Source organism: Seriola dumerili, unplaced genomic scaffold (genome assembly GCF_002260705.1).
Source record: "Seriola dumerili isolate Sdu_G_001 unplaced genomic scaffold, Sdu_1.0 BDQW01000550.1, whole genome shotgun sequence".
NCBI lineage: Eukaryota > Metazoa > Chordata > Actinopteri > Carangiformes > Carangidae > Seriola > Seriola dumerili.
The window spans coordinates 836409-851779 of record NW_019174805.1 but is presented as its reverse complement, the minus strand read 5'-3'; the positions used below and the strand labels follow the sequence as shown (position 1 = coordinate 851779).

The 15371-nt window shown below is 41.2% G+C and overlaps 1 protein-coding gene across 1 annotated transcript; it reads right to left on the bottom strand.

Annotated features, from left to right (window-relative positions):
• Positions 1-1097: 1097 nt before the first annotated feature.
• On the bottom strand, positions 1098-13212 carry iqub (IQ motif and ubiquitin domain containing). Its single transcript, XM_022764533.1, has 15 exons — positions 13209-13212; positions 12224-12352; positions 11733-11843; positions 11420-11491; positions 10291-10425; positions 9432-9599; positions 8572-8747; positions 5032-5187; positions 4076-4286; positions 3815-3990; positions 3211-3381; positions 2623-2799; positions 2286-2534; positions 2005-2190; positions 1098-1299 (listed from the first exon to the last, which is right to left on the bottom strand). Exons 1-15 carry the CDS (start codon positions 13210-13212, stop codon positions 1105-1107), a joined length of 2316 nt encoding a protein of 771 aa, XP_022620254.1. The 3' UTR covers positions 1098-1104.
• Positions 13213-15371: the final 2159 nt, after the last annotated feature.

Here is a 15371-nt window from a genome sequence, read left to right as displayed (position 1 = left end):
GAAAGTTTATGATAGTATAATTAGTGGTATTTGCCCAAATTTAAATGTTTTTAAGTGTCTTCACTAGATGCAAATATTCGCAAGCTATAAACAAAAATAAATAAATACAGAAGACAATAAGAATTTAGTTTATCACAACGTGTGATATTTGCTTAGAAAATTCAAAATGTCAAAAACTAAAAGTATAGTAGTAAAAGAAAAGAATCAGTTTGTTTCACCGGAAAGTTCAGTGAGTTCAGCGCAGATAAATTATACCTGGGTGCATTACACAATTACACCTGAGGGATTCAGAAGCCACTGGACTGTGAGGACAGTGAGGGAACACAGTATTGTGCTTAAATCATCAGCAGCAAAAAATACATCAGATGAGAGCAAATTAAAAAATGTATTGAAAATTCTGTAAATTAAACTAAATGTATATTTGTCGAGAACATGCATGAGACCTTTAAGACAATAATATTGTGTGTTGAGTGAGAATTACCTCCTGATAATAAGAGTGATATAACTTACCTTGCTGCTCTCTCTGGGTGTGAAAGCATCTGCATACATCACTGCTATTAAAACCTCCTTTAACGGGCCTCACTGCTGCTGGACGTCACAGGAGAGATGAACTCGGGATAAAACAAAAAACAGAGCAGTGTGATTTGTCTTTTCTTCTTCACAGACACAGGAAAAGTGAACATGAATCTCCTGAAGTCTAGTATTCTTTAACTCCTTATCTTAAAGTCCCGAGAGGGCCGTTAAACAGTTGCTAACTCTATTTGTGACCTTTGACTCCAAGCTAATACCTCAGATTATCAAAACGCAAGAGATTTATTTTCACTGGAACATACCAGAAGGAGCAGTAGATGGACTTCAGCCAAGCTGGAAATATTCTGATTGTGGATTTCATCAATGTTCCTTGAATATTTATAATGGTGCTTTATCAATATGTAAATGGTATTTTACTGTTGGAGTCCAGCATCTCCAAACACTCAAACTGAAATGAATGTACATGAGACAAAAACAGGAAACCACAGAGACTTTTATTTTGAATTTCAGACAGAAATGTTTTAGAAAGTGACAGAAGAAACAGAAGAAGACAACAGGGTGTTTCTTCACGAGCTAACGAGCTGAGTCCGACGTGGAGTCGGTGGCGTGCTTAACTGTCATGGTGATGGGCTTGGAGACGAGCTGGTTGCCCAGGGTAGCAGTCGGCTGAGAGTCCAGGTACTCGGCCATGACGGGGATCTGGCTGAAGTGGCGTCGAGCCAGCATGTGTTTGTGTTCGATCCTGCAGATGAATGTCGCCTCGTATGCCTGACACACACACACACACACACACACACACACACACACACACACACACACACACACACAAAGTCAAACAAACTTCACCAGCTGCTTTTACTGTTTGACCAGTCAAACAATAAATAAAATAAAAACCACCAGACAAAGTGACCAACACAGGAAGTAGGCATCATCGTCTACCTTTCCTTTCAAAGACAAACCAGACCTTTCAACACTTGACTTTCTTACTCTCTTTGAACATCGCAGACCTCAGACATTAACGTAGCTATTAACTTACAAATAAAGGACGAAACTACCAAAATAAAATCCAGGTTGCAGTAAACCAGACTTATACTTTAACAGGAAAACTAACACTCAAAATTCATCGTGCCATGAAAGTGCTTCCCAATGGCCTGAAACTATGGCTCCTGATTCTTCTGGTCCAATGTGAGAAAGAGTTCCTGAGTTCCTTAAAAAGTTCCTGAATTCCTCCTCTAGTAGAAACAGGCTTTTATTTCTTATTATTGGGAGCTGAGCCAAAATCTAAGAGCATATATTTAAGGTGTCAATTCAATATTTAGCAATAGTTAAAAAGTTACTACGACGAGATAATACGAAAGTTCATTAATTGAAGGTATAAATACATGAGTCTGTGATCTGATCATTATCTAGGTATGACACCAGGTAGAGATGAGTCCACATGTGATGTGAGTGTAAATGTTTACATGGACAAACCTTGTGGACGTCTTGCACCTCCAGGTGAGCTGACGTCTCTTCTTTGGACAGGAGGATGCAGTTCCAGGGGCTCCAGTCCCTCTTATGCTCCCAGCGGACAAACACCAGGTTGTACAGGTCGCTGCTGGCCTGGAAGGCTGAACGGGACGCCCAGACTACCTCCACCAGGTACCGCACGTCCTGCGCCTGAGAAGACACAAGTGTGGGTGTCTGAGCCATAAAAGCATCACAGCAAACTGTGCAGGAAACACACAATCGTCTGAATCCTTGCAGCAGGTCACCTGCAGCAGGAAGGGGATCTTGGCGTCCTCATTGAGCCGCTGCTCGTCGGCTCTCAGCCTGCTCAGGATGTTTTTGTAGCAGGTGAAGTCATCGCGGGATCTAGCTATGTTGTCGAGTCTGACGCAGTCCCGACACTGACCGCTCACACGGGCGCTGGCGGCCGGGCTGAAGTTGGCGGAGCGCAGGTAACGATGACAGCTGCGGCACAGGAACATGTCGTTCTTCAGCTGGGAAGAATTCTGGGGAACCTGGGACACATTTCAGATCATATGGAAGATTATTTATGTCCAAAAGTGTCCAAAGTATAATCTCAGACCAGCAGGGCTTTCTGCTCACCTTCAGCAGCTTGGCCACCTCAGGGTTAAACGCTGGTGTTTTGATGTACTGCAGGAGCAGAGTGGAGATCCTCTTCCTCAGCCCCTCCAGACTGGCTGCCTTGACCCCCCTCATCATCAGGTCCACTTCCCTGTCAATCAAATCCACGATGTCCCGGGTCAGCTGACACTCATGCTCCTGCACATTAGGGATACAGACAGTCATGATACCATCTGTAGCACTGATACTCATCATAAATTCCTTTGAAATGCTGTGTATTAAGCAAAAGCTTTTATTTTGAAGGGTACCGTTAACATTATTGGTATAATATTTTCTATTTTTGCTTCATTCTCTGAAGTGTTTTCTTTCTTATGGATGTAAATATGTTTTCATGTAGAATTTGTAAGTTTTTCTTTCAACGTTTTTCTTTTTAACTGCACTTCTGTTCACATTCTTTTCTCATTCTGGGAAATGTGGTTCTTGTCCCAGAGCTGGACCCACTACACACCGTCATGACATTTAATCCACAACTCCAGATAATGACTGGTCAACTTCAGAGTAACGCTGTCTGTGTGTGTGTCTGTGTGTGTGTGTGTGTGTGTGTGGTACCATGACGGTGTGTTTGAGTGTCATCAGGATGTCCAGTCTCTGCTCCTGGCCGACATCGGGCAGGCTGACGTCGTTGTACAGGTCTCGCAGCTCTCTGGCTCTGACAGTGTGTTGACTGTCCATCTCCAGCAGTCGACCGTCTGCCGCTCGCCACCGATGAGGAGCCGCAGACTGAAACACGCCAAGATACTGTTAGTACAACTGATGATGGACGCTACTGCTGAAAACACTGATGATGACTACAATTACTCCTACAAGTACTACTACTACTACTACTACTACTACTGCCACTAATGTTGCTTTTACTGCTACTTTAATTTCTACTCCATTTCTCCTGATATAATTGCTCCAACTTCTGTTACTACTACTCGTCCTACTACTATTCATGCAGTTTTTACCAATACTAGTACTCCCACAACTTGTAGTAGTACTAGAAGGCAATAACTACAACTGCACCAGCTACTGAACTCTTAGTACCACACCTAATACTTTTGCTACTGTTTCTACAACAACTACTGCTACTACCACGTCTCTCCCTCCTCCATCTTCACCTGTTACTAATTTCTGAGATTTTATACAGTTAAACATCTCAGTGACCTCTGACCTTGTCGAGGAAGTTCCTGATGGTTTTGTCATAGTTGTTGTTCTGGACGGCGATGCGATGGCGTCCGATGGCGGCGATGAGCTTAGTCTCCTGCTGCAGCAGCAAACAGAGCGCGGCTTTCCTCTCAGCTCCTCGCATGGACGAATTGATCTGCTGCTCCTCTTCACACCTCCACTCTGAAACACACAGTTTGAACATTTTTCATCAACATCACTTACACCTGACCAACAAAGTGAGACCCGCCCCTCCCCTCCAGCCTACTCTCCAGGGCGTGGTACAGCAGATTGAAGTCTTCCCTCCTCTGCGGGCTCAGCCAGCGTTGGCGACGGTCTCTCAGCTGCTCCTCCTTCTCCTCCCTCCTCCTCCTCTCCTGCAGCTCCAGCCACGCCAGCCGCCGGTCCCGCTCCCTCCTCAGGTGGTCCACCGCCTGCTGGGCGAGCCAGCGCCGTGCAAACGACTGCAGACAAATCACCTGGGGGGGGGTCGGGGTCATCAGGAGATCCATGTAAAAATAATATTTGTTCATTTACTATTTATTCTATTTTATTTTATTTATATACTGTATCATGGCACATGGCACTCTATGTGTCTATTACTGTAAATATATATGACAGAAAGTTGAATAGATATTTATTGTGTGTGCATTTACATTTTGTGCATGTATAGTACATGTACTGTACCATCGCTGCATGATTTATATTGTAGGACTCAAATAATTAATCATTTTACCACCTCAAATTATTAATTAATGACATGTTAAAAAAATGTCTGAACCTGGATTTAAAAGATGATTTGAAGCAGTTAAATATACAGTGTTATTAGACTGTGAAGACACTCGTATTTATCCACATTACAGTCAGTATGAAGGTGAGAAATCATCCTCACACGAGAAATAATTTTCATGTAAAGTTACTAATTTATGTTCAAACTGTCATTTTTTTAAAGAACCAAGAAAAGCAGCTTTATTTTCTGATTCTATTTAAAATAATAAAATTGGAATTTTTCATGGAACAATTCCTAAATTAAAGTAGAAAACATATGATATGTAAATTTAACATTATAAATATTAATCACTTTTGTACATGGGCTGTAGAAATTCCTAATAATGGTCATATGTAACCACGACAACTAACACGACTTTTTGTTTTTTCATACATTATGTATAAAAACATATTAAGCAGTATAATCACACACGCTCACACTCAGTGTTCACCCACAGCTCTCAGCCTCCTGTTGTGGTACTCCTCAGCAGTGATGTAGTTGCCGGGGGCGACCAGCCTGTCGTTCATACAGGAGACGTAGCAGCCGATCCCGGTCATCTGGGTGGAGACGTTGACCGGACACTGCTGGGTCTGAGACTTCAGCTCGACAGTCTGACAGAGAGACAGACACTGAATTTAAAGAACACAGATAACGTAGCTGATGTCTCATCTCCGTCCATCCATCTTTCAACTGAGGGATCTGAGACAGAATCAACTTTAAAAGGCATCTAATACAGGTAACCAATGAGGGGAAAAACTCTCAGTGACTAAAACTGAGGAAATATAAATAACATTTTGTGATAGTGCCTGAGGGAAGATGAGCTTCTCGTCCTGCGGACAGACTCTCACATCAGCTGTGAGCAGATATGGATGAGCTGTGTGATGCAGGGGAGCAGGGCCGCTGTGAGCATCTTGAGGCCACGGCCGAGGTCGCAGGCTTCAGGCTGTTAATTGAGGTTCACTGCGGGAAAGATGAGCTGGTGGATAACACTGTACATTTTCCAAGTGTGTGACACAGATTGATGATGTTCAAGGAGCCTGAAAAAAAATTTGTTTAGACTCAAACATTTAATTATCAATGACCTTTTTAAATCTCATCTCCAGAAGGACGGTACACACATTTTACATGCATTCAGCTGCTACGCTTATTGTGTAAGTGCCTCTTTATAACATCCCAACACCACTGACGTGACTAACAACTGGAAGAGTAAGTATGTAGAGTTACATTCATTTCCCCATGGAGGGCGACTGACCATCCACTGTGATGAACATGAACCCCTCCAGGTTGAATCATCAGGACAAATGAGAAACACTGAGCTGGAACAAAAAATCGTCCCGAACAACTTCAGAAGAGAAGTCAACTACGAGTCCCAGAGGGCAATGCTGTAAGAAACATCCAATCAGGGAGCTGGGCTGAAGGTGGAGTCTGACATTTGATCTTAAAAGTCACTGAAATTTGAATCATCTCACATCCTGATTCTGGAGGAGCAGCCGTGGCGGCGTGTTTTGTACCGGTTGATGAAGCCGTTCCACACTGAGGGAGGCCGAGTTTTATTTATCGATGAAATAATCCAGCGGTTCCAAAATTCAGGAGCCCAAAGAGCCATCATTAATGTTGACAGCAAAATATCTGACCTGCCAGAAATCCATCTGATTGTCCATCAGCCAATCGAGCAGATTTCCTGCCTGATTCTCAAATTAGCCGGGGTTTCAAGCCCTGGCGGCACAGCATAAGTTAGCTAAGTTAAGTTAACCAGTGAACAGTAACTAAGAACTTAAGGGATGGTGTTACACCCGACCATGTGTCTAACCCTCTCGTAGAAGTTTGTGTAGATGCTAAGCAGGATGTGTGATCCCCGGCTGGAGCCAGGTCCGGCCCTCCAATCACATGGATGCTTCCTGGTACCGAGGCTGGAAAAGCTTGGAAATCCCGTCATTGTTCATCTTCAGCTCGCCTAAAAAACTGTTTGAATTCAGCGGCCACCAGCCCTGCTTCACTCTCAGCTTGCCTTTCATGTTTGTGTACACACCTTTTCTAACCACCTAACTTTGTTGGACCAACAACATCATGGTTTTTTTTTATGTTGCTTCCCTTTCCCCCGCATGAGCGAACAGATGGATTTGAGAACAGTTGGTGCAACCCAATCCCAGAGAGTCCTGTTTGTCTTGTCGGCTGAGAAACACTGAAACTCACATTAAAAGTAAAAACACAATTTACAGACATGTACTTTTCAAAAGCTGCAGCTCCAGCCAGGCAACTACTGTACAGCAACAAAGCCAACGGTCAGAGATGTCTGAGCTGTCACAGCTGATTAATGAAAACTGCACAGACTGCCATCACCATTATAGATAGATTTTCTTGTTTTTCATTGGTGGTTCTGTTTGACGGAGGCACTTCAGGGGAAATGATTAGAAAAATGGAAGGGAAACATGTAAATGTGACCCGACTCCTTTAATGACCGTGGATCATATTAGATGATGCTGGAACAAGAGAGAAGGAGGATCATGAGTTCAACACGCTGCTGCTCTGTGATGTGTAAACAGCCTTTACTGGGGGTGACGTCTCTCTGCAGCGGCGTGTGTCTTCATGTATGTACATCTGTAATGAGCCAACCACCATCATCTCATTAGAGAGGACTTGTGTGTGTGTGTGTGTGTGTGTGTGTGTGTATGTGTGTGTGTGTGTCATATTTATGTGACATACTTGCAGGAGGGTGAAGCTGAGTGAGTCATATGTTACCTCCATCTGATGAAGGCACACAGGCACACAGGCACACACACACACACACACACACACACACACACACACACACACACACACACACACACATACACACACGTACAGAGAACTCAACGTCTCAAACCAAACTTCACCACAACCAGAAAAAAAAAAAACACTCCTTTCTGATTAAGGCCGAAGGATTTCCTGTGATTTTAAAACAATTACCTTCTGGGAACATTTCACGCTCCATCTGAGATTCCCAGGATTTCACGCCGCGCCACAACAGCAAATAAATCCTTGAAATTATATTTATTCAGGTTTATGATGCTTTTCTTTCATATATTATTAACGTATGTTCCTTTCCCTCTGTATTGTGCTTTTAAAGGTTCACCGCATATGTTTGAGCTGGAACAATTATCTCATCTTCTGCTGTGAATAAAAATGTTTTGACAGCTCTGATGGAGCTCAGGACTCATGAGGACGCCTGTCGCCAGGTCAGGCTGATTTGAATAATTAATTAACTTAATGATGCTGTGACTCGTGGGCAACAAACAGAAAATCAGCACAGGGACATTTCTCACTAAAAGAGCAGTTTACAGCTGAAAAATGTTATAATTACATTTCATATTAAATGAACAAAGGTTTCACATTTTCACTTTATAAGAAATGCAGACGTCCAGACTCATGTGTTTTCTTCTACCTCAAAGAAAGTGAACTTTTAAGAGGACCTGTTTGACTGACATTGACCATACGATTGTTCATACATCTGTTTTTAAAATCAACAAGATATCCCCGGATTTTAAAATGATGGGAAAAGTATGGAGACCTGATGACCGCTTGGTTAGTGCAGCACAGTCACGTTGTGGTTCAACCAAGTAAAGAAGAAGTAAAGTGATGGCTGATTTGGAAAATGATCTCAGGATCAACAACAGACTGCACAGTTAACGGTGCAGTATGGTTTGAATATTGTTCAAATTCTTAAAGCAGAGTCAGAATCAAACAAATCAGTGTAACCCGAGGCTGAGCAGAGAGGTGTTTCTGGGACCATTCGTCTTGTGTCTCACTGACACTCCTCCTCTCTCTCTGTAATTAAATCCTTTAATTTGCACAAAAGTGTCATGTTCTGTCCCTGTTTTGCAGTAATGAGTGACCTTTAACACATCCGGCTTCAAACTGCAGCTCTGGTCTCTTCGGCTGATGTGACATGATCTTACTTTCTATCATTAATCTGTTGGCGTGATTTTTTTTTTTCCCTCTGAAGCTCCGTTCTGTACCTGCGTGTCACGGCTGACGACGACCACTCCTCTGTCAGGTCTCCTCTTGGGCCAGGTCTGGACGGCAGCGTGGTGGTACTCCACCCCCGTCAGCCGGTGTCTGTAGCCGCCCCTGAAGGCCTTCTGCTGGCGGGGCCGCTCGATCTCCACCACCACCTCCTGGAACACTCCGTCATCTGGAAGCCAGAGAGATGGTTATTAAAAATGTGTTTCTGACTTATAATTTATTCAAAGTGTGAAGTTTGTCGTCATTTTGTTGGCTGTAAATAATGTTTCTGTCATTCTGTGTCCAAAAATTCAACATAAAGTGATTAGATTTTCAAAAATATATAACTTCATCTAGAGTATCTGTGCTTTGTTCTATTCTATAAAATAAAATAACACAATATAATATTTGAAAATTCTTATATTCCTAATTTACAACAATATAAATTTTGTTTATACTCAGTTTTATTTTTCTCTTTTTTTGTCATTTTGGTTGTTACTAAAGAATCTTTTTACAGTGTTTAATAATAATCTATACATTCAATTCATATAAATTGATTAAATACATTTGCATTTCAATAACACATTACATTAAAAACATTACATTAAATGCATCAATAAATCTGGCAATCAATAATTCTACTTCCTGATTTTTTATTCAACCGTTGAATACACAAGTGATTTTAAATGATCTCTTTTTTTTAAATGTTTTTATTGTTAGTTTATTAATGTGTCTTCAAATAAAAAATTAATAGTTCTTCTAAACCTATCAATTTAATGTTTAAGAACCTAATTTGAATATTAAAAGAAATGGCAATAATTCATAATACACACTCAGTATGTAAGGGACAGTGCAGTGGGCGGGGTGTTCTCACCTGTTTGGACTCGGACAGTGATGACGTCCGGCATGTCGTCGTGCTCTGGGGGACGGAGGGGGCGGAGTGGGTGGGCAGTCGGGTCGGTGGAGCTCATCTCCAGCCGGGTGGAGCTGTGAGGCCGGACGCCAAGCTCCATCAGGCTCTGCCTCTCCTCCACCACCCTGCCTGAAAGACAACAACACATCGACCAGTCATTCAAGGACGTCACAGTCCACATGCTGGTAATTAGTCACATTTGGATGTTGAGTTTTACAGTGCAAGTGGAACCAGTGAAGGAAATATAGTAAAATGCAATTTTTCCCAGTGAAAATCAAACCCAAAATTACTTTTCAAAAGAAAGTGAAGCCCTGAGAAGCTGATTTTGGTGAGTCTGTGAAAACCCTCAGGGGAAAATGTGAAGTTGTGTGAAGAAATGTGAAGAAAAAAACAACCAAGTGGTCTGATAATGTGTGTCCAAAATGGCATGTAAGGTAGAATATTAGTTGGGATTTGGACAAATGAGAAATGAAAAACTGGTGAATTTGGCTCCTTTTATTAGTAGTTTCCAAGATATAGTTACCAGCTGAAAAAATTCAATCAATTTACCCATCAGGAAAGCAGGTAGCTGACAGTGACTTTAGATATTCACATCTTCCAAGGCGAGAGCATGAGAGAAACAAGTTTGGGACCATGAGTCTTGGTGGCAACACCAAAATTTAATATTCTACTTAAATGTCTGTGGTTGCGTTTGTTTTGACTCACAAGTGTCAAGCTGGGGTTTTATGGTTACCACGATTTAGTCATCACCCTCACAACACTTCAAACCCGCCAGGAAAAAAACATGTCTCAGTGTTTGCTGGTGGAGAAACAGACGTACCGTCCAGAGAGATCTGCAGCACCTCCGCAGGAACTCTGAGCTCCGCGGCGAGGTGAAACTTCAGCTCCTGAATGCTGAGACCGATGGCGAACGCCACCGTCATAACATGACCCTCCGGCACCAGCACCACCTTCACTGCAATCACAGAGACATCCAGTCACAGTCTGTAGGTTTACCTCTGAAATCTGTCATTTCTTTACCTCATGGGATTTAATCACAGCCTGTTTTTTAATTACTTTTTATGACTAATGTGATTTTAGTGGCATTCTGAAAGTTTTATAATCAGTGCTTTTTTCATTTTTCATTAAACTTCAACTGAAACTCTCAGACAATGCCTGAGTTTTTCCATATAGATCTCCACCGTGTTCATCCACGTGTTAGAGCTTTAACAAGGTATTGATCGTCATGGTGTATAGATCCTGTGGCACGTTACCTAGAAACAGCACAAACACATGTCAGGTACTTCACTGCCTACGCTTCATCCACAGATATTTGCCAGGTTTAGATTACTTGAGTATGATCTTTATTCTTTTGTTTTAGCATGTTTATATTGAGCCTCTGTTTTATATCAAACCGGAATTAACATGAAACTGAGTGATCAATGTACAACGGAACTGCTATCATATAGAAATCAACAGAATTTAATTTGGAAGATAAACTGAATGAATCCCATCAGGACCAGTGTGATGATGAGTGTTTATAACCACTACATCTTACTGCATTTTTTCTTGTATCATCCCTCGGTTTTTATGCATAACAGCTTGTTATTGTCACTGTATAAGTAACATATTCTTTTGTTTTCCTTTTATTTTAGTTATTTTCTTCACATAGATAATACTTTACTGTTATTTGGCTCCCTGTTACTTGTTACCTTGGCAGCAACAGCTATTTCTGGAGCCCATATCAAAATCAATAAACAGTACAATGAGCACAGTTAGTTGAATATGTTATGGTATGTCTTTAATTTAAAGTTCATATTTACACATAAATTATACAGTAAAATCAAAACCAACCATATGAAATACTAGATGTTCAATCGAAAATTTTGTTGATGAGCAATATCAGACTCTGAATATTTATTTAAGGGTCCAGTTCATATTTTTATAAAAGCATTTAATCAGAGACTCACCTGTAGCTGTCGAGTTTCCAACATTTTCATTGAGCTGCTTCGTATCATCGGGGAGATCAGCCTGAGTTTCAGCTTCGTCCACCAGACAAGAGTAGGACATAAACACATATGAATTTTGATTAAAAAAAAAAAATTACACCTGCCAAACACTAGATGTGCTACAACACTTGACAAACAACTATGAATATCAGCCGATTTTCTCTCAAACTGTTTTCTGACAGAGAAAACCAAATTAAACCATCCATAACTCATATTTTCATCACACTGTCTTAATAATAATACATTACGTTGAGGATCTTTGAGATTTTCTCACCAGTTTCTATTGAGTTCACCACATTTTCTGCTGTCTGAGACTCTTCAAGCTGCTCGGTGTCATCAGGCAGATCAGCCTGAGTTTCAGCTTCTTCCACCTCCTCCAGCAAATCTGCACAGACCATAAAGATAAGAAGAAATGACAATGAATGTCAATAAAAGTGCACCTGTCAAACCTGACTTAGGTAGCCATTTTGATTTCTTAGTAAATGCATTATAGGATGCCTGCAGCTGTAATTAATGTTGAGGAAGCTGCACTTCACTGTTTTGAACTCATCTCATTCTTTAAAGCAAGAGTTTCTTTGAAATTTTTATTTTCTTCCAGTTTTTTAAATTCAAATTTGAATTAAAAAGCATTTATTCATTATTATTTACACTTAAGGATTAAATATTAAAACATTGTCAGGGCTTCCAGCAGCCTGACTTAACCTGAGGTCACATTGGACAGTCTAGTCTCTCACCCTTCCTCACCTGGGCTCAAAGCGGACTCACCTGGGGTCGACCCGTCAGCCTGCACTTCTTCTCCATCACTTCCCGGCTCTCCGTCATCCACTGGCGGCTCCTCTGCACCTGTACCTCCACCTGGTTGTGGGTTTGTTGCCCTGTCATCCTCCTCCTCTTCTGTCAGCTCCTGCTCTTCTTCTTCTCTCTGCTCAGACATGACAGTTTTAACTGCCTAACCGACTAATGCTAAATTATTAGCTTTCCCCCTGAGCTGAAACTGAACACAGGCGCTTTAAACCTGCCAGAGCGCGAAGTCACCGTGAACGGCGGTGACACGGTGAGGAACAGATCCACCGTCAGTCGTTTAAACTTCTTCTTTAATCCCGTTCCTGTTTTATTTTACTTATTTAGCGGGATTTTGAGTTAGCTCAAGGCAGCTAACACTGTGCTCCGAACGTTATCTTGGTTTCCATGCAACGGCAGAGTTTACACGTTGCTACGGCAACCACAAACGTCACTCTCATAATCAGTTGAATTCGTTGTTTAAATTTAAAGGATTACAGTATTACAGTCAGGGCTCTTGATTAATGATAATAAATGAAATAATATTGTACAATACATAGGTAGATATATACATATGGTTTATATAAAAGAAACAGTCCGTCGAACTAATAGTTATTGTACTAATTATGAGCAATGTTTTCATTCCAGGCTTCGTGAGGGCCGTCGCCATGTTGGGCTCTGGTAATTTAGCTCCACTATCATACCCAACAGGACTTCTCCAATAAATTAAACATCACTGAAGATATACAGCAGTTGTTAAAAAGAGAATTTGTACAGTTATCTGTGGGTAAATGCAACAACAGCCTATTAGAAATTTCTTTTAAGACTTTTCTGTTGATTGGAACCCTCTGAACTTTTAATGATATGGATGGTATTGTAGATGTTTTATCAATTTTCTAAGTCTACTGTATCTTAAAATAATCAGTTGCCCATATTGTATTTAAGTCAAAACAGGTTTCCCCTGCTCTACCCATTCTTCCTGTCCATACCAGTCATTGGAAAAATCCCCTCATAATGAGATTTGAATGTAAGTAATGGAGGAACAGTTACAAAAAAGGGGGAACTTTTGTTCGAAAAAATATGTAAATTTTGAAAAATTCTCTCCATTACCACAATCAACTTGAACAAATACACCTTTTAAGTTAGGATAGATGGAAGAACTTTAAAAGATGGCTGTGAGAATGAGAACCAGTGTTATTTTAGTCATTTCACAGCCTCTCTTTGTGGATGTTGACAGTATAGGAGCTTTACGTTGAGCTGTACGCTGCTATTTCAGTCAGGGAGCCAGAGGAGACGACATGGCGGCCCCTGTAAAGCTCAACTAATCTGCTGCTGGACATCTGCTGGATCCTCAGGGATCACACAACCAGCAGCGGAGCAGGAGGACCAGGCCCCTGTGTAAACCTGTCACACACAGGTGTTCATTTAGCAGTGGCCTGCTTGTCATGTTAGCAGTTTTCCAGGATCACATTCAGACACTTACATACACAGTGGGAGCCGACTGGTTAACACATCTGGACTCTTTTGTCCTATTTTTAACTTGGGATTTGGTCCCTCTGGTCTCATATGATTCTTACTTGATTGAGTCTAAAGATCATGTGGTTGTTGTGCATGTGGTTTTACAGTAAAATGGAAAAGGATGTGATGCAATATGGTATGTTACAAAACATGCAGGACTAGTTACGCAACGAGATTTCGATATGGAAGAGGAATAAGACAAATAAGAATGCAGAATAATAATATATACCTTCAATGCTATTGCATTACAGACACATAACCAGGCAAGAGCAAAGTCAAAAACAATTTGAACCAAGCGGATGAAAGTCTTTGAAAGTCAATAAGTCTAATAACGGAAAACAAGACCACAGCATTAAAAAAAATTGTCCCAGGAAACAATTACAAAACTGTTTCCTCATAAAAGAAGATTTAGAGCCTGGCAGAGACCCCTGCTGTCACCTGGTTGCCCAGTTTTCCTGCAGCATTTTATGGGACCATCATCTCATATTTCTCAGACAAAGCAGCAGTGGAGGAAAAAATAGACCCGATTGATTTTGCTTTCCCCGAAACAATGGACGGTGACCTCGTTGGCTGCATGGGTCCACAGCCTAAGCCCCAGATGCTTATGGGATCTTGAATGCAAGATTCCCGCCAAACACGCCAAAGACCTGGCTTAGCTCACACAATAGCACACGTAACATGGCTATATTTAAGAGCAGCAGGCCAGGTGTCGTCCAACACGCCCCCTCGCTGTGTCTCAGCGGCCGGGACTGCCAGGCATCTGAAAAGAGGACACACCTAAATATAAAAACTCTCTGAGCTGTTAGCAAAGTTTGAACCCATCAGCGAGTGCTGCTAACATACCTCACAGGTGAGAATTTTTGGGTTTATCTGCAAAGACATTCAGGTATTTGATTTATTAGATAAAAGATCTGGCTGGATGCTGGCGGCAGAGTCAGGATTTTTGTGGCTGGGGGGGGGGGTGTCTGCTGAAGTGAATTTGTTCTCAAGGATTTGTGCATTTTTTTCTGTCTGCAAACAGTGGACATAATAACATGAACACAACATGGTCTGCAATCTAATGTTTGTTTTGTTGTCATTCATCATTCTGTGTTTTTTTTTTATTTATTTATTTTGCACTGGCATGTAATTGATGTTTTCTTGGTGTGTTTTTAGTGAATCAAACATGCATTACTTTTACTAGGTAATGCTTTATCTTAAGAGTCTGTAATTCTGGAACAATTACCTGATTAGTTTCTGTGGAATTTGCTATTAATTACTGGAAAAACAGAGTTTCCTGCAAAGTTAAAAGCCAAGAAAAGGTTAATTCATTAGTTATTAATAACTGCAAACTGTATTCTTGACTTATCGGCTTGCCTGTGGACAAATTTCACATATTTACACACTCAGCTGACCTGCTGTGCTGTGACTATACTCTCTGGGCTACACTAGGATTTAATTGGAATTCATGAATTGGAAGTGGACAAGTTCAACACAGTCTCTATTTTCTGTGTTGATTCAACACCATGATCTTTATTGATTTGTTTCTGTTGATTTGTTCACCCTCATGTACGTCCTGGTGTCCCAGCTGGAAGCAGAGCTGGAAAATCTGTAAAAAAAAAAAAAAAAGAAGGAA